Source organism: Lepus europaeus, chromosome 1 (genome assembly GCF_033115175.1).
Source record: "Lepus europaeus isolate LE1 chromosome 1, mLepTim1.pri, whole genome shotgun sequence".
NCBI classification, from domain to species: Eukaryota; Metazoa; Chordata; class Mammalia; order Lagomorpha; family Leporidae; genus Lepus; species Lepus europaeus.
This window is the reverse complement of record NC_084827.1, coordinates 90,222,871-90,242,481: the sequence shown is the minus strand read 5'-3', so window position 1 is coordinate 90,242,481 and position 19,611 is coordinate 90,222,871. Positions and strand designations below refer to the sequence as shown.

Sequence of the window (19,611 nt, the reverse complement as noted above, 5' to 3'; positions counted from 1 at the left end):
TGCTGTGGCCCAGGAGTGCAGTGGAGGATGGCCCAAGTCCTTGGGCCCTGTACCCCATGGGAGACCAGGAGAAGCACCTGGCTCCTGCCTTCGGATCAGCGCGGTGCGCTGGCCGCAGCGCACTGGCCGCAGCGGCCATTGGAGGGTGAACCAACGGCAAAGGAAGACCTTTCTCTCTGTCTCTCTCTCTCACTGTCCACTCTGCCTGTCAAAAATAATAATAATAATAATAATAATGTCTAGAGGCCGGTGCTGTGGCAGAGTGGGTAAAGCTGCCGTCTGCTGTGCCAGCATCCCATGAGGGCGCTGGTTCAAGTCCTAGCTGTTCCACTTCTGATCCAGCTCTCTGCTATGGCCTGGGAAGCAGTGGAAGATGCCCAAGTCCTTGGGTCCCTGCACCTGTGTGGGAGACCCAGAAGAAGCTCCTGGCTTCGGACTGGCGCAGCTGGGAACCAGCGGATGGAAGACCTCTTTCTCTCTCTCTGCCTCTGCCTCTTCGTAACTCTGCCTTTCAAATAAATAAATAAATCTTTCAAAAAAAAATGTCTAGACAACAGTAAAGGCCAAGGCTATTTTGTCAAATGCAGAACTCATTTTAAAAAATAATAGCTGAAATTTTAAAATAATGCTTATGAGTTTCTCAAACTCACCTCTTCCTTCTAATCCACTCCATATATGTTAGAAGAAAAAAAAAAAAAAAACAAACACTACTGGGCTCTGGTAAAAAGCCATAACTGAAAACATTTTATAATTGAGGAAAGAAGGCTGCAAACTAGTAATCTTGGATCAAACATGGTCTGCAAAGGCATCTGGCATTTTGATATTGTTAAAATAGTTGCAAAATGAGAATCTGACTTCTAGATTTCTAGCCTCTCCTGAAAAATAAGGAGATATTACAACAGCAGAACAATTCCCAACACAGTGAAAGCACAGAGGGACCTCCTAGGGAGCACCCACAGCCCCTAGGTTGTTATCCTCATCACTCTCAACTGCCTGTGGGCCACTAGGGCCCAGGGTCCTGAGGCAGAGAAGTGAGATGATAGCCAAACCCATTCTCCACTTTTCCTTGGCAGGCATATTGTAAACTGTATTTCCTCATTAGTTAAGGAGGCCTTGTGACTGGGTCAGGCCAGTGGGAGAGTCACTAGAGGTTATAAGCTTCTAGATGGGTCCCTAAGGTTATAAGCTTCTAGGTGGGCAGTCTCCAGCATTCTCTTCTTTCACCTAGTAGGCTGGATGCAAAGGATATACAGAATAATCTAAGGTTGGAAGCCATGGTGGACATTAGATATAGAACGATTCTGGGCTTCTCAACCAGCACCGGACTCAGGTTAGCAATGGCCTTTACTGCGGTGAGTCCCCAAGACTGGGAGTTGGTAGGTAGCCCACCTGACAGCACATCTCCTTGGCATTTGTTAGTTCACTCAAATTAATGTTTTTCTTAATACTCAAACCACTCTACTTATTGATAATATTTGCCTGGCCCGAGAAGACATTTCAGGTTCACAATTTCTGCTATAGGCATTTCTGATCATTCTGACAGGACGTATCACATCCCAGGGCTTCAATCTACCCAATTCAATGGGAAATGATGAGTTGGATTACATAACCTCCGTACCAGTTCCAACGCTCTGTGAATCTATAACATACTCATCCATTAGCTACCGGAAGAGTTGTTTGAGATAACCTTTGCTCTACTTAACACAAAATGACATGTAAAAGAATTTATCTTTTGTTGCCTTAGATAATTCCCATTTTTAGAGATTACTGAAATTTTATTTTGTGTATTTACATTAGTCAATATGTAAATTACAAGCTAATGATTAAATTTATCACATTCAATATTATTAAATGCTTAGTTCAATAAAAGTGATAAGAAAAAGTAGACATCAGAGCATACATAGAGTATTAAATAATTTAACAACAGAAGTTTGTGCCAAATACTTAATTTCTAAGGTAACAAGAGAGGGAAAATGATAAGTGCCTATTCTCTAGATCCTGACCCTACTGTTCAATTTCATTTTTTATTCAATGGACAGGGTTAAATTTGCATTATTGAATATATAGGCAACAGGGTTTAAAAATATTTTTGAACTATAGTGGCACACAGAGTCAAATGCAGAAAAGTATAGTTTGAATATTTTGCTGTTTACATTTTAAAAGAATGTGATGTGTGAAAACTAAAGTTTCTTATTGCAGAAAAAAGACATAGTTAATACTGCTAGATTATTTTTTCTTAAATGACTTTCAATCATTTATGAATTCAGTCTTTTTTCTCCAACCTAGTAATTTAGTATTGCTAACGCCAGTTGCTTGACAATATTCAAGAGACTTTACCTCAAAAGTGTAATACAATTTATTTTCAAAGAAACATAGTATAATGGAAAAATAAATTAACTTACAGTCCCAGACATTTTGTCCAGTTCACTCATGGCCTCATGAATAGCAGCTTCTAAATGGTTATTTAGCTTTCCACTTCTGGAATTAACGAAATAACACATCAGATTAATAAATTAAAGAAATAAAATCATCTCAATTTAATTCCCTAATCAGAAAACAAAAGTGCCAGTTCTACCAGAGAAAGTCAATTTGTATTCACATTTGGAAAATTTAGATGACAAAACATCACTCTGGGATTCTCACCGCTGAATACTAATGATTACATTGACAAAAGTACTAAAAAAAATTGAACACATGGGGGTAGGGGGATGGATTCTTTCCCTTTCCACATGCTTATTCCACAATCTGGTGATTCTGGAAGAAAGTTGGAGCCAGGGTCTCTTTTTGCACCTGTGCAGTTCATTCTTCCTGATACCAACTTGGCCTGCTTTGCCTCTTGTCTGGCTTGGCTCTTAAGCAGCCAGGCTGTGTGCAAAAGGGTGGAGGGGCTGAACTGCGGGCTCTGGCCACTAGGGAGCTCCCTCTGCCCTCTTTGGAGCATCCCAGCTTCTGGAGTCAGTGAAGGCTGAAATCCTGGTGCACTTCCTATGTGGGAAACAGCTTAGCTGCACATGCAGCTCTGTGCCTTTCTCAAAGACCAAAAGGATGCAACTACTTGAACAACGAATGACCATTTCGGAGTGCCTGCTCTCCTCAACCTTTTCTCTCCACCCAGCCTTCCGTCACCAGAGTTTGGCCTGAGGAACACACATGGTACATCTGCCATTTTTGGAACTTACCCCATGAACTCCTGAACTAATTACTAAAGCCATGCAAACCTACACTCTCCACCTCTGTGGTTATATGCACTGCCCCTCCCAATTGTTCACTGGTTTTCCTCCTTTATGCATATGCATAATTACCCAACTGTTCTGAGTATTAGGGTCATTCATTTCATTCACCATGTTGCAATTACTAGAAACGCTGAAGAATTACTGGAAACCTTTCCATATCAGACTGTCAGCTTGGCTTTCCAAGAGTAAAGTCAGCAGCGACATGGAGATGGAGATTTGTGGAAGGATTTGGCTCACAGTCCCATTTAGTTTGGGTAGTGCAGTGTTCAAAAACACTTTGGAACTGTAGTGGGATGCGTTTAGGTGAAACTTTTTGGTTTACCAAAGTGCTCTGTAGGTTTTATCCTCATATATCAGGACCAGACATTCCTAAGTTGACTTTCTGTCTACACCTTACAATTCTGAGATTTCCTCTCCTAAGTACTATATTGGAGGCACATGATAAATGCTCCATGTATTTGCTAAACAAAAATTTTTGTCCAAAGCTAGCACAGATGGTCCTATGCTTTAGAAAACATGTATGTAGCAAACATGTATTTCAGTTTAACTGAAAGGAAAGATCAATGTATTGGTTTCAACCAAATTGTAAGGGCAACAGGACACCAGACCTCTTTTGTGGTTCTCCTACACAAGCCCCAGTTTTTAAATTGTTATTTATTTCCAGAAATTTAATACAGAGAAGTACACAGAATAAAAAAAAAACACTCTAACATATCTAACTTTCCAGAATGAACTGTCACTGAATTCTGTATTTCATTTGTCTTTCTTTACAAAGAAATCAAGAGTTCCCATTTGTTAACAATTCTTAGTCACATTCTCTCCCACCCTCCTCCTCAATTTCTAGTCTGTTTTTATATTTTAAAACTTATTTGAAATATCCATGAACAGTACAGTTCGTGTGTTTTATGTGCTTTTATATATACACAAAAGGTGTCACAATACACACACGTCTTTTTTCCACTAGCCACCATTTCTGAGCCCTGTTCAAGTTGCTAGAGTTTCATCCATTTCTTCTCACATCATCATGTGTGTATCGTCACTTATCCACCCTTTTTAGTTTTAAGGGAGCCTGGTCATCTTGTGGAGTCAGTCTAAGTTGTTTTCCCCTAGACAAGTTTCCTAAGCACGATCCTGTATGACAGGGTGGAAATCTAATCCCAGGACTCTGTGGGGCCATCTATGTTTGGTTGAGGCTGGACTGGGCCCCTTTTGTGGGGGGCTTGGTGAGGGGCTAGGCAGTATCTTTTATACATGGCCAAGTTGTTCAACATATCACACTTTGTTTAATGTGTTAAACAGATTTATCCCTAATATTTTTTTCAAAAGAAGATTTATTTATTTATTTGAATGGCTGAGTTAGAGAGAGAGAGAGAGAGAGAGAGAGATCTTTCATTCACTGGCTCACTCCCCAAAGGACTACAAGGGCTGGAACTGGGCCAGGCAGAAGCCAGGAGCCAGGAGTTTCTTCCAGGTCTCTCATGTGGGTGCAGGGGCCCAAGCACTTGGGCCATCTTCTGCTACTTTCCCAGGTGCATTAGCAGGGAGCTGGACTGGAAGTGGAGCAGCATATGGGATGTTGGGCTGCAGGCTCACTGGCTACGCCACAGCACCAACCCCCTAAAATGTCTTCTGTATTAAGAAGTATGATCGTTAAGTTTTAAAATAAATTTATTCATTATTTGTTTTTATTATAAGATCTATGGGTGTAAATTTATTATACATATCATGTTCTAACTATCTAAAAAGAGGGTAAAATATTTCAACGAAAAAACAATCAGAAAACATTGGGTTTCTCACCTTTAATCTTTATAACAAAAATTGCTTTGGAGAAGGCATTTAGCCTAGCATTTAAGACACCCATATTCCACACTGGAGTACCTGAGGTCAATTCCTGATTCTGGAATTCCTGTTGTCAGCCTTCTGCTAATGGTGCCTTGGAAGGAGGTGGTGTTGGCTGAATAAATTAGGCTCCTGCTGCCCACAAGCGGGGAACTGGATTGCAATCTTGGCCTAATGCAGGCACTTGGGGGGCGGTGAACCAGCAAGTGGGAGCTGTCTTTTTGTCTGTATGTCCCTCTGCCTCTCAAATAATAAAAAAACTTATTTATTGAATTTTTCTATGTGCCAAGAATTGTGTTAATTCTTTAAATACACTATCTCATTTAATCCTTACAACTAAACTAACTTAGTATAATGTTCTGCCTATAATAAACTTAAGCACTTAGTACAGGAAGAAATGAATACTTTGACAAAAAAAATACAAAATATGTGGGCATGAAGTTATCTGAGTGCATCATGAGAATCAAGAGGTGCCGAGAGATTCCCAGACTCACATCTGCTGGGCAAGTTTTACACTGGCTGGGTCGATAAAGAACAAACTTAAAAGAGGAGAAAAAAGCTCCATGGGTTCCTAAAATGAACAATTAGTCAAAATTCAGTCTTGCAGTCCAGAGGGCCCCCCTGTGGCATTCCCTTTACTATTTACTATTCCCCGCTGGCATTTATTAATAAACATTTTTACTAATGGACACTCTAAAACCTACTTGATTAAGCAATAAATGTTCATATAATCACATTTCTAATTATGAATGGAGATAATTGCCACTTCTCATCATCATTGCCTATATTGTCACAATTACCCTTATCTTCACTAATTAAAAAAAAAACCAGGTACACATCTATGAATGATACAAGAAATAAGAGGGAAACAAGAACTTGCATGTTGCTCTATACTGTCAGTTCAGAATTTAAATGATTTACTTTGTGAGATCTAAATAAGAACCCTGCATTCCAAAAATGCATGCAGATTTAAGAAATTTACGGACCAGTGTTGTAGCGTAGTGGGTTAAGCTGCAGCTTGCAACTCTGGCACCCCATATCAGAAGGCTGGTTTGAGTCCTACTACTCTATTCCTGATCTGCTCCCTGCTAATGCATCTGGAAAATAAAATTATCTTTTAATTTTTTTTTTTTTTTTTTGACAGGCAGAGTGGATAGTGAGAAAGAGAGACAGAGACAAAGGTCTTCCTTTTTGCCGTTGGTTCACCCTCCAAAGGCCGCTGCGGCCGGCGCATCTCGCTGATCTGAAACCAGGAGCCAGGTGCTTCTCCTGGTCTCCCATGCGGGTGCAGGGCCCAAGGACTTGGGCCATCCTCCACTGCCTTCCCGGGCCACAGCAGAGAGCTGGCCTGGAAGAGGGGCAACCGGGATAGAATCCGGCGCCCCGACTAGGACTAGAACCTGGTGTGCCGGCGCTGCTAGGCGGAGGATTAGCCTGTTAAGCCACGGTGCCGGCCCTTTTAATTTTTTTTCCAAAAACTTTTTGAAGTCCATCGTACACAAAAATTTCTTCGGTGACCTGATTTTTTTTGAAGTAGGAAAGTGATAAAATTATAAACTAAATTTTCACTTTAAAACCAAGAAGTAACACTGGGCACATTAAATTTCCTTTTTTTTTTTTAAATTACTTATTCAGGAGCTAGCATGATGACATAATAGGTTAAGCCACTGCTGCAATCCTGGCATCCCATATGGGTACCAGTTCGTGTCCCAGCTGTTCCACTTGCGATCAAGCTCCCTGCTAATGTGTCTGGGAAAGCAGCATTAGATGACCTAAGTTCTTGGGCCCCTGCACCCATGTAGGAGACCCAGATGAAGCTCCTGGCTCCTGGGTTTGGCCTAGCCAAGCTCTCCCTGGCCATTGTGGCTATCTGGGGAGTGAACCGACAGACAGAGATCTTTCTCTCTCTGTATCTCCCTCTCTCTCTCTGCCTCTGAAATAAATAAAAATAAATATTTTTTAAAAATAAAATAATTACTTATTCATGTATGTGAAAGAGCAACACAGAGAGTCGGAGAGACAGGGAGAGATTTTCTGTCTGCTGGTTCACTTCTCAAATGTCTGCAACAGCCAGTGCTGGACTAGGTCAAAGTCAGGAGCCAGGAACTTCATCCAGGTCTCCCACATGGGTGGCAGAGACCCAAGCACTTGAGTCATCATCCACTGTTTTCCCAGGCAGATTAGCGGGGGCTGGATTGGAAATGGAGTAGCTGGGACTTGAACCAACACTCTGATATGGAGTGCTGGTGTCACAAGTAGTGGCTTAACTTGCTGTGCCACATGCCAGCCCCTAACTTTGCCTTTTAATTCCATTCTCCAGAACATTTAGAAGTGCTCCCAGACAACATGTAGACAGATCTGGTCCTCACTTAAATGAAAATCATATCTAAAACTACAGGCTTTTTTTTTTTTCTAATAAAGCTATTTCTGCTTTTAAGTACAAAATTGTCCTGAATAATGTGTTAAATATATGTTAATATTTCTTAGGTGATTAGGATGCAATTAGCATATCAATTCAAAGATGTTTATTTATCATACAGTTTGATTGGAGTAAACTAACTAAACATCTAATATGGTGGTAGAATGTTTCAAGTAGCAAAAATATCAGATAATGTTATGTCTTTTATCCGTATGAGAAAAGAACTATTTACCAAATACCATTGCCAAGTACTATATTAAGGTTCTGTTTATATTATCTATATTATAACATACCCAAAAGCAGGCTCAGGAAGGCTAAACAACACATTCAAGGGCACACAGCTATGACATGGTGGAATAGGACGAGCACACAGGTCAAAAAGCAATCTCTTGGGGCCAGCATTGTGATAGCAGGTGAAGCTGCTGCCTGTAACGCTGGCATCCCATATGGACACCAGCTTGAGTCATGGCTGCTCCACTTCCCATCCAGCTCCCTGCTAACAGCCTGAGAAAAGCAGCACAAGGTGACCCATGTGTTTGGGCTCCTGCTACCCACATGGGAGATCCAGATGAAGCTCCTGGCTTGGCCCTGGCTGTTGCAGCCATCTGGGGAGTGAATCAGCAGATGGAAGTTTCCCTCTCTCTCTCTCTATTTGTATGTGTGTCTCTCCCCTCCTATCTTTCAAATAAATAAAAAAAGAAATAAAAAATAATTAACCTCGTAACCATCTTGCTCCAAATGCCACCTTTCTTTTTTCAGTCTTTCCCTCTTTTCTTTTTCCACTTAGTCTACAAAAGCAGTCAAGTATTTGTCATCTGAAAATTCTTCTGCTGTTTTTCAGAAACTTCTCGCCTTAAGGGTAGAAAAGAGAGTAAATAATTTCTACCTGTCCTGTCTACTTCCTTATTCTTATTCACTCCTCAACTCAAGGCCATTTTTTATACCTACAACTTTATTTGGCCAGCTGGTCTCCCTAAGGTTACCAGTGGCCTCCAAACTGACCAAGGCACTGGAGATTTTTCAATTCTTGTCTTACTGGACCTCTGTTGGTCATTTTATCATCCTGAAATTTTTCAGTCTTTTGCTTCTCAGATCCTACCCCTTTGTCCTGATTCTCCTCCTTTCTGACCATCCCCTCCCATCTTCCTCATTCTATTAAATGCTCAATTGTCCTCAGCCCATTGTTCTCTGAATTGGGTAAAGCACCTCTGTGTGGCAGTAGCCACTTTTACACTGTCAAATGCCTCTTTTTCCCATTTGCAGACTTACATGTCCAGCCTATCCCACGGGTACGCCATACTGCACTTGACCATTTCCCCCTTTAGTTCTCCAATTCAGTCAGTGTTTCCACCGCCCACCAAGTCGCCAGAGCTAAACACTAGGGCAGCTGTCCTTGATTGTTTACTCTCCTTCACATTGCATAGATTTTAACTCCTAAACATTTCTCGACCCCGTGCTTTCTCTTTCATTCTCAGTGCCTGCCTATTGGTTTGGATCCTCTTCCTTCCCGTCTTCTGCGGGCAGTCTCCCAGACGGCCTCTTTGTCTCCAGTACTATTTCCTTAAACCTCATCTTCCTACATCATCGTGTCTCAAAAGACAATCCAATCCCCACCCAGATGCTTCCAGTAGGATAAAAGATCCTGTTGGCTGTTAGGCGATTCCTGATCTTGTTTCTGCTTTACCTCTGACCACATCACTTGTAACTCCCTGTCTGATACTTCATATTCCCCCAAGCCCACCTGCTGATCTTATCCCACCCTACCTCATCTTAGTTTTTGCTTCCTCTCTCCAGCTAATACCTATGTGGCGTGGAGGGCCCGGATCATAGGAACCCTTCCTTTTTTTTTTTTTTTTTTTTTTTGGCAGGCAGAGTGGACAGTGAGAGAGAGAGACAGAGAGAAAGGTCTTCCTTTGCCGTTGGTTCACCCTCCAATGGCCGCCGTGGCCGGCGCGCTGCGGCCGGCGCACCGTGCTGATCCAATGGCAGGAGCCAGGTGCTTCTCCTGGTCTCCTATGGGGTGCAGGACCCAAGCACTTGGGCCATCCTCCACTGCACTCCCTGGCCACAGCAGAGAGCTGGCCTGGAAGAGGGGCTACCGGGACAGAATCCGGAGCCCCGACCAGGACTAGAATCTGGTGTGCCGGCACCGCAAGGCGGAGGATTAGCCTATTGAGCCACGGCGCTGGCAGGAACCCTTCCTTTACCTAGGTATAATACCATTTCTCCATGATCCCCAAATACACTACACATACAAAGGGTCTTCAAAAAGCTCACGGAAAATGTGTATTATGAAGGGTCCTGTGCCGTGGCTCACTTGGTTAATCCTCTGCCTGCGGCGCCTGCATCCCATATGGGCACCGGGTTCTAGTCCAGGCCATTCTACTTCCGATCCAGCTCTCTGCTATGACTTGGGAAAGCAGTGGAAGATGGCCCAAGGCCTTGGGCCCCTGCACCCACATGGGAAACCAAGAAGAAGCACCTGGCTCCTGGCTTCGGATTGGCACAGCGCTGGCCGAAGCAGCCATCTGGGGGGTGAACCAATGGAAGGAAGACCTTTCTCTCTGTCTCTCTATCACTGTCTAGCTCTACCTGTCAAATAAATAAAAAAAGTGTATTATGAAAAAATTATGCATGGATCTCAATATTTGATACACCAAAGTAGACATTTTATTTAATTCCATTTTTTTCCATGAGCCTTCTGGAGTTCCCTCATAATGCTGTCATTTTACATTTTAAATACTTGTTTGTGGATCTCTTTCACTAAAGTGTGAGCTCCAGGGACTGCAGCACTGTGCCTGACACAGATCTTTCCTTTATTTTGTAAAATTAATCTTCTTAAATTGGGAATAATAAAAAATGAGTAGGTTCAACACATTATTTATCAGTCATGTAACTTTCAACTAACTACTTAGGCTACTTGGGTCTGAGTGTCTTCATTTGTAAGTGGGCTCAGTGAATCTGGCACATCTTATGGTTTGGAGAATAAAATAATGAGCTTAAAATCATACATGCAAAACATAAATCATTGTACTGGACATCCACAAGGCAAGTCAGTCTACTACTTAGACAACAGTATCATACTTCAAGCTGCTTTCACTACCTCTTACTTCCTGTTTCTTCTTTTACCTCTCTGATCTGTACTGCAAAGGGGATTCCTTTACAGAGTGATCATATTATCTCACCAAGAACAGTAAGCTGTCTTTGAAGGAAGAATTTTTAAATTGTGGTTTGCTACTCATTACCTTTCAGAAACTGCTGGACAGCAAGTGTACAAGGGGAGATCCAGTTCATTTCAAGGAAGTGGGTCTAAATACTTGCAGGAGTAATTTCATTTCTGTGTTCACCCTGTTTTGCACATAATCCAGAAAACTGGTATACTTCCTTGGAGGAAACATTCTGGGAATCTTTTACACCAAAGAAATGGGTGCTGTTGAATGTTCTACAGCAATGAGTGCTCTGCAAATCTGTGACATAAGTAATTCATAATGCCCTTCCTCTCATCCATACCTTCTACTCATTTCACAGGCCTTACTCTATTGCTGATCCCTGCATAAGAAGTGTCATTTCAGGGGCCAGCGCTGTGGTATAGTGGGCTAAGCCTCCACCTGTGGTGCCAGCACCCTATATGGGCACCAGTTCTTATTCAGGCTGCTCCTCTTCTGATCCAATTTTCTACTGTGGGCTGGGAAAGCAGTGGAAGATGGACCAAGTCCTTGGGTCCCTGTACTCATGTGGGAGACTCAGGAGAAGCTCCTGGCTCCTGGCTTTGGATCGGACCATCTCTGGCCATTGCAGCCATTTGGGGGAATGAAACCAGTGGATGGAAGACCCCTTTCTGTGTCTCCCTCTCTCTGCAAAAAAATGTCTCTCAGGGATATCTTTTCATGGGACATGCTATTCATGGGAAGACAGTCTCCCTAAGATTTGGTGCCTTCTAAAACTTGGGGTAAAAACACTCCAAAGGGAAAAAGGGTGTCCTTCAACATATTATTGATACTATTATATAAGCTCTTTATGCAAGATATGCTGTTAACCAGTCTGGTCTCTGTTATAAATCTTGATGCACAAACATAAGTTAAAATAATATTTAAAAATGATTAAATACAAAAACACTAAGCCTATGTGTGGATATTAGAGGGGGGTAGAATGTGAGGGTCATTTTACAAATGAACAAAAATCAACATGGAATTCTTGATTGTTTGATAATGTGGAGTTAGCCACTGAATAGGTCTGTGAATAATATACTCTTAAATAATTTCCTATGTACATTTACAGAAGCATATTTATAGTTTTCCACCTTAATGTGAAATAACAGTTACAATATAAGGCTACATTTCATTACAGCAAAAACTGTGTTTCTAATATCATCTGCTTGTCCATACTACATCTACACAGAAAATAAAATTTTAAAAGACCCATGAATAACAATGGCCCAAAGTTCAACTTATTGTTATAATTACAAAGCAAAGTCTATACCCCTGCTGCAACAGAAAGTCATTAGTTGGCGTCACTTTGACTAATAGTAAATCTGTCAAAATTATTTACATGTGTACAACTGGGTGTATTTCCCTTCCCAAGTATCCGAATTGCAAGTAGAGAGACTTGCCACATTTCTAGAGCCTATTTAATTGCTACATGTAGAGAATATTGATTATACTTTCTTTCCCACTAAATGAGAGGGGTGGAGATGGAAGGAACGAAGAAAAAGCTGTTGAAGAAGCAAATCCCCACACACATGTAAGCATAACATAATTAAGAACAGAAAATCTTTTCTGTTGTAGCTAATTTGGCCTGTCTATAACGTCTTCCTTGGTGACAAGTCTTAAACTCCACTAGGGCAGGCTACAGCATGGACAAAATCAATGAGGCTGCATGGTCCCTTTTAAGGAAAACCAGTAAACTACATCCTTGAAAAAGAAAATGGAAAGAAAACCAAGTGCTTACTTTCTGTTCCTTTTCCGGGCTCGGTTGTAGGCTTCCAAACCTTCTGTTAGTGTCTTCAGCTTCTCGGGCTCCACCTGAGTGAAGGTATGAAGACCAAACCACATTACCCAGACCTGCAATATTAAGCACGGTTTTCACTTTCCTGCTGTACGAGCAGGAGCTGCACTGGGGAGGGGAGCCTTAACCTTCCCTGCCCCATCAGATGCTCTGTCCTGGCTTGAGAGAGGGCAATTCTGTGGCTCCAGGTGGCAGCAACACCGGTGGGAATGAAAGGCTGTTTGGCTTGGAAATTGTCAACATTTTGAAAATAATGTTGGGAACAAAACCTGGAATTTAAATAAGCTTCAATGAACAGAATCATATAAATCACAGCTCCTGGCTCACTTTCTCCACATCTGATGGCCAGCAACTGCACACGTACACTGCTTCTGAGGAAGACAAGAGTGCTGGTTAGTGAAGGGGAAAGCCTTTGGAGCCAGCAGAGTCTGAATCCCACCGTCTCGTGTCTGAGCATGAGTAAAGCACTTCAATGATCTGAGCCTCAGTTTTTTCCTCTTTAAAACAAGGGCAAAAACACCTACCTTCCTACTAGAGTCGCTTGAGCATGTAAATGACACAAGTCAAACTGAACACAGCCTGCCATGGAGCACCTGTTGTTACCTAGTGCTCTGTGGAGGCCACAAGACAAGTGTGGCAGTAGGCCATGCACAGCCACACTGAGTGGGGAGGGGTTGCTGCTGTGCCTCGAGGTCCTTTCTCCCGTCCTGCTTCACACTTCTAGCCCGTGAGATCTCAACAGAGTTTGGCCACCAAGTGAGCTTGTGTGTATGTACGTGAGAGGGGTGCCTGTATAAACGCCTTTGCCACAGGTACCCCCAAGGATCTCTGTCATGGGTCCTGAAGCCATGCCCTCCCAAGGAAAACAATAAATAGGAATAACTTGCATGTGACTTGCAAATAAAAACACCTTTAGAAAAACACTGCCATTTTTTATTGATCAATGTAAGTGAAACCAGTGTTGCTGGCTGTATAAACCCAGCTTCAAGACAAGGACCCTGGTTATACCCCAGTTTCTCCCTTCACCCCTAAGTCACTTCTATCTAAAAATCCAGAGGTTAGCTAAATGTCTCATGGATAAGAAAATAAACACCAATGAACAAAAAAGCTTGCTAATTTTTGCCATCATATTTTTGTGACTGATTTGTGAATAACATGTATGATTGCTTAAAATCTAGAAAACACTGATTAAAAAGGGGTTCCATTATCAAATCTGTAAGCAAGCATTTCTCATTATTCAATGAAAAAGAAGTCAAATAATGGAAATGTTTCATTTTTCATATTTTTATATTTTGTCCTAAAGAACCCAAAAATCTTTTTATTTTTTATTTTTTGACAGGCAGAGTGGACAGAGAGAGAGAGACAGAGAGAAAGGTCTTCCTTTTGCCGTTGGTTCACCCTCCAATGGCCGCCGTGGCTGGCACACTGTGGCTGGCGCACCGCACTGATCCGAAGGCAGGAGCCAGGTGCTTCTCCTGGTCTCCCATCGGGTGCAGGGCCCAAGGACTTGGGCCATCCTCCACTGCCTTCCCGGGCCATAGCAGAGAGCTGGCCTGGAAGAGGGGCAATCGGGACAGAATCTGGTGCCCCGACCGGGACTAGAACCCGGTGTGCCGGCGCTGCTAGGCAGAGGATTAGTCTGTTGAGCCACGGCGCCGGCCCCCCAAAATCTTAAACACACAAATTCAGTGGGGCACCTGATCCACTGCATGCTAGAACATGAAACAATGGTGCTGCAATGTCACATAGAGAAAAATGCCCTGTTGTGATGTCTAGAAAAGCTTAAGTAAGTTGAATGCATCCATACACTGGTAAACAAGAAAGGTGTCTGTATATTTTCACATTTCATGTTGGAAAGGAAGCTCCATCTTGTATTCACTTACATGAATGGACTATAAGAAAGTTTTGCATATTATTTGTATGTAATCAATAACTAATTCCACTTATATTTAAATGATCTTCTTGGTAATAGGAAGGGAGCTCTCTTTTAATACAAGGTTCTGTTAGACACAAATGATATAATAGTTGTGAGAGATCTCAGGATCTCTCAGGATCAGGCCATTGGATGGAGATTCACACTGAAACAAAGCATGCCATAGCAATGAAAACTTATCCCAGTTCAGGCTTATCCTTAATTAAAAAAACTAAGTTAGTTTGTTGGTGGGAGCATGAAATTAGTGAAGCCATTATGGAGAACAGTATAGAGGTTCCTCAAAAAACTAAAAATAGAATTACCATATGATCCAGCTATCCCACTTCTGGGTATATATCCAAAAGAAATGAAATTAGTATATCAAAAAGGTATCTGCACTCCTAGGTTTATCCTAGGTTTACTTGCAGCAATATTTACCATAGCCAACATATGGAATCAACCAAGGTACCCACTGATGGATGAATGGATAAAGAAAATGTGGCATATACACACATAGAACATTATTCAGTCATAAAAAACATGAAATCCTGTTATTTGTGGTAACATGGATGGAACTGGAGGTCATTATGCTAAGTGAAATAAAAGCCAGGCACAAAATGACAAATAAAAATGTCAATTTCATAGAAGTAGTATGCAGAATAGTGGTCACTAGAGGTTAGGAGAGGCAGAAGGAGGGGCAGAGAGGGAGCCTGGATAACAGGTGGCAAATACAGTCACAGAAGAGCAATGATTTCTAATGTTCCACAGCACAGAAAGGGAACTCAGTTCACAACAATCTACTATATGTTTTAAATAGAACTAGAAAAGAGAAACCCAAAGGTTCCTAACACAAAGAGATTAGCCTGATTTGATCATTATATACATAAATCAAATTATCACACTGTACATGGTAAATATGTACAATTATAATATGTTAATAAAAACTGAGATCAATTTTAGCCTATGTGCGTGTGAGAGGGGCCTAAGGAAACTGGCATCTGCAAAAGCCCAGCATCTACACGTCAAAGTCCTGCCCAGGCCCTGATAACCTCCCAGGTGGTCCCAGCCCTTCCCCATGGGGAAGCTCTCTCCTCAGCACCAAATGGGTCATCTGGCCTGATAACATAGAGCAATGAAACCACTACATCCTACCTCCATGTCAGGCATCCTAGTGGGGAGGCCCCTCTGCCAGGTGCTAGCAAACCTGGGGAGGAATTTCCCAATTTACACTCAGCAAACCTTTGTCCAGGAGGGTGGGGATGGGAAGGGGGGGAAGGAGGAAACTGGACCCTTTTCCTCTTATAGGCTTAGTCTAAACAAAGACTGCACACTCAGCTCTCCACTGAGCCGCCCACCTTGCCTGCCAGGTGTATTCTCTCCATTCAACCCTAGTCTGAGTGATGGGCACTCTCTGTTGGTTACATTCTGACAGATGCCCCGCCCCCAGTAAAACCTTGCTACCTTGCTCTCTCACGCCTGAATTCTTTTTTGCACAAAGACAAGAATCCCACGACTTCTCTCCGGTGACAAAACTATTTTTGTCTTCAATATTTATTTTAAATTAAATAAGAAATAAGGGACAGCAAAAGCATTTCTTGTGCATTTATTATACTTTATCCATCATTACAAACTAATATTTTTATTAAACTGCAAACTATTCTTATTGTTGTTATTTTACAGATGTGGCTCAATGAGTTTAAGTAACATGGTCAGAATTGAAGCTCAGGTCTAACTTCAAAGTGCTTAACCTATCTTCACCATACTAATTCTGACATATATTGAAATATACATTTTATATATGAATGGTTTACACTTACCACACACAAAATACAACCACACATGCACATTCAAAAACTTAGGTCAAATGATTTAAAATTAAGTTACATTTTTAAAGAACATTTAGATGATAACTAACTCAAATTTCTCTTCAAAATTTTTATGCTCGGATAATTTCCTAGTCATTTTTTTCTGAAATAATTCTCTACTATTCTTTCTTCATTTAAATCTTTCCTAAGGCTTTAAGGTACTCTCACAATGAAATATATTATTTAGGAAATATTCAATGGCCTTGAAAGAGAAGGCAATGATGGTGTTTTCTGAAACTAAATATAAATAGGATACACATCACTGTGCATTACTGACATAACAAGGTCATACATATCCAAAAGAAAATGCTTATTTTATTTCAGAATTTTAGTACTTTACCATAAAATATATATTAAGAGTGTGTGTTGTTTCTGGAAAATATTCAGATACATGAACAATATTCAGACAACTCTTTAAAGATACCCCAAAAATGGTATCATGGAAAAACAAAATGAACTCAATTTCTAGTCAAACAGAAATCATGTTTAATGGTTTAAAAATGGAAAACCACTCAGCTACTTTGCAAATCAAAAAAGTACTAGGAAATCAAATATATACATACAACATTAAAAAGTGTAAACACACACAAGTATTTTTAAGTCACACTAGAGGAGCAAGTCATTCAAGGTATGTAATAATTTTGTAATTATAATCTTGGATAGGAATTCCAGAAATTATTTAATTACTATCTTTGTGAGAAATTGGGAGAAGAATTTATCTTTACTCATAATCTGCCCACAAGGTCTCGTCTACTAATGATGATGCTGAGAGTGATGCCCATCATGGTATATGCTCTTTACACACATTATATATAAGAATCATAAAACGATGCCAGGAAATTATGTGCATTTATAGATCAAAATATAGCTCTATTGAAAATATACACATATACTGAACTTTCTGAATGTTAAAACTCTTCTTTCATTGAACTCTTTCAGATTCTTTAGCTATAATGATTCTTCAGCATTAACAGTCACATAGGCTGATTAATGGGGTCAGAAATGTACTCAGAAAGCCAGACTCTATTATATGGTGGAGGATTTAGCATTTTCCTGACAAAGGCTGAGTCTCCTGTCTGCTTATTTTGTCCACAAGGCACATACTAAAGATTTGGCAATTTAATTTTTATATGGGGCCAGCACCATGGCTTGTAGTATATCTCAGAAGTAACTTAAAGTCTATGACAAAAAGACACAAAGCTCACAGAGCCAAACTAACCCTCTAAAGTGAGCACATATTAGAAAACCTTGTATCAAGGATGCTAGATCACGTTTGTATGGAGCTAGTTAACTGGAGAGGATGTCAAAATTCCCTGCGGGCTTTCATCGGGATAACACCTCTTTTTGTGAATTCTTTGCTGCTATTTAATGCTGAGGTAAAGCTGTCACACAAAGGTCAAAGGATGGAGCACAAGCCCCATCACAGCTTCCATAACAGACAAGATGAATGCCTTCAAGCTCTCCTTCTCATTCTTCACTTCCCATTCCATCTGGACAATGCCCTGTTGTTGGGGGATTTATAAGGCAGCAAGTACCAAGTTTAGAGTTAGAGGACCAGGGTTGAGGCTGGCTCACGTGCCTATGAGTTGGGTCCTTAGGAACGTACTTCACTGAGCTTCCATTCTCTCATTTGTAAAAGGGGGATCATTACGCACATCATTGTGGGTCATTGACAGGACCTAAGAACACCATGAACATGAAGGTTCTCTATAGACACCAAAGCAGCCTTTCTCCCAAAGTGCTGTGGGTATTAGCGAAATTATTTTAGGTGGAACACAGACAGACGTTTTAAACATTTTAAATAAGAGTTATATCTTCACTTAAATTTATATTAGGGAAATATAAGTAATATATTTGAGTTCACACATTATATCTTAAGATAAGACTAAAGATGTTATTTAAATTTAAAAATTAGTTTGAAGAGTGCCCAGTAAATATGTGTTCAAAAAATACTTGTTGAATGAATAAATAAACTGGTAAATGAATTGAAGGAAAAGTGTTAGGTAAGTAACAGCATAAATAATACACAGTTTAACTGAAGCCTGGAAAATACAGCTCTATAGTAATAAGGAAATATGAGGCAAATATTAGATTTATTATTAGCGAACATTTATTAAATAGTAAATGTTAAAATAATAGTAAATATTTCAAAAATAACAACTCCAAACTGTAAAATCCTTCCAACTTAAGTGCAATATTTCACTATGTTTGAAATAGGAATTAATGATAAATAAAAAATTTAGGGTAAACATCTGATACAACTATAACAGAACAGATGAACCTAATTTTCCAAATGTAGTACAACAAAAATACTCATAGAGAAGTCCCTTAAAGAAATCCCCGACTTTTCAAACAAACTAACCAAATCCACAGCATCACAGAGTTAGGGGCACTATTGGAGGCAATTTTTGCTTTTGTTTTTTTTTTGGGGGGGGCTCCCGATTCTCTTCACTTTGGAGAAGAGTATTTTTGGGGCACCAAAAAACCGCATTTCAGTTGGAAGGTATATCTATTCTAAATGTGATGGCAAATTGCATAAAAATCCACAACATACAAATAGAACTAAATGTTTTGGGTGAACTATTTCTAAAAGTTCATGGAACAGAAGCCTGTATTTACCCTGGACCTGAGGTTCCACTTGTTGCTATCTACATGAAAACTGTACTGACAAGATCATGAACTCTGCGCTGTGTCTCGGTTTACCTGTGTGAAGAGAGATGCTCCTCTTCCTCCTTAATCTCACTTAGGAGACAAAAAGTTCACAGTAATGCACAACTCACGACAGTAAAGTTTATTCTCACCCAAGCTCTTTACTCAGCATAGTCTTTTTTCTTGATATCACATTTTTGATTTTTAAACTTATCTTTTAAGTTTTCATCAGGAACTGATTTTGTTAGCTGGGATTTTAACCTTCTTACTTTCCAAAATCATTTTGCCTCCCTTCTCTAGAAGATTCTGGTGCTGACAACCATTAACGGCACCTGTCAGCCAAAATGCAGCCCAAATACTGCAAATATTGATTGGGTACAATAAAAGGACTTGTTCCCAGTGGTCGTTAGGAAAAGGTATAAGGCAAAATAAATACAGAAAGAAGACAGAGAACGATAACACCAAAGAACACAATCAGCTAACTCTGTAATGAAGCACAGAAAGAACATTCTTCAAAGTAAAATGTTTCAGCATCACAGGAAGGCACACCTCTCAGAGTTAGTCTCAGAGTCTTAAGTTACACAAGCCCAGAGCAAGGCAAGCTGTCTCTGGTTATGCTCCACGCTGTCAAAATGTGTATGTCTGTGATGCAGCACTGATATACAGAAACCGAACGGCTCCCAAATAAAT

General features: G+C 40.7%; 1 protein-coding gene across 5 annotated transcripts in view; it reads right to left on the bottom strand.

The window, feature by feature from the left end:
- MBD5 (methyl-CpG binding domain protein 5) overlaps positions 1-19,611 on the bottom strand; it is a 264,810-nt gene that overhangs the window by 1,799 nt on the left and 243,400 nt on the right. For all 5 annotated transcript variants that reach the window (XM_062186379.1, XM_062186390.1, XM_062186370.1 and 2 more), the window contains 2 exons: positions 12,439-12,512; positions 2,403-2,478 (listed from right to left, as the gene is read on the bottom strand). In XM_062186379.1, the coding sequence (XP_062042363.1) occupies positions 2,403-2,478; positions 12,439-12,512 (150 nt within the window). The remainder of the gene's footprint in view (positions 1-2,402; positions 2,479-12,438; positions 12,513-19,611) is intronic.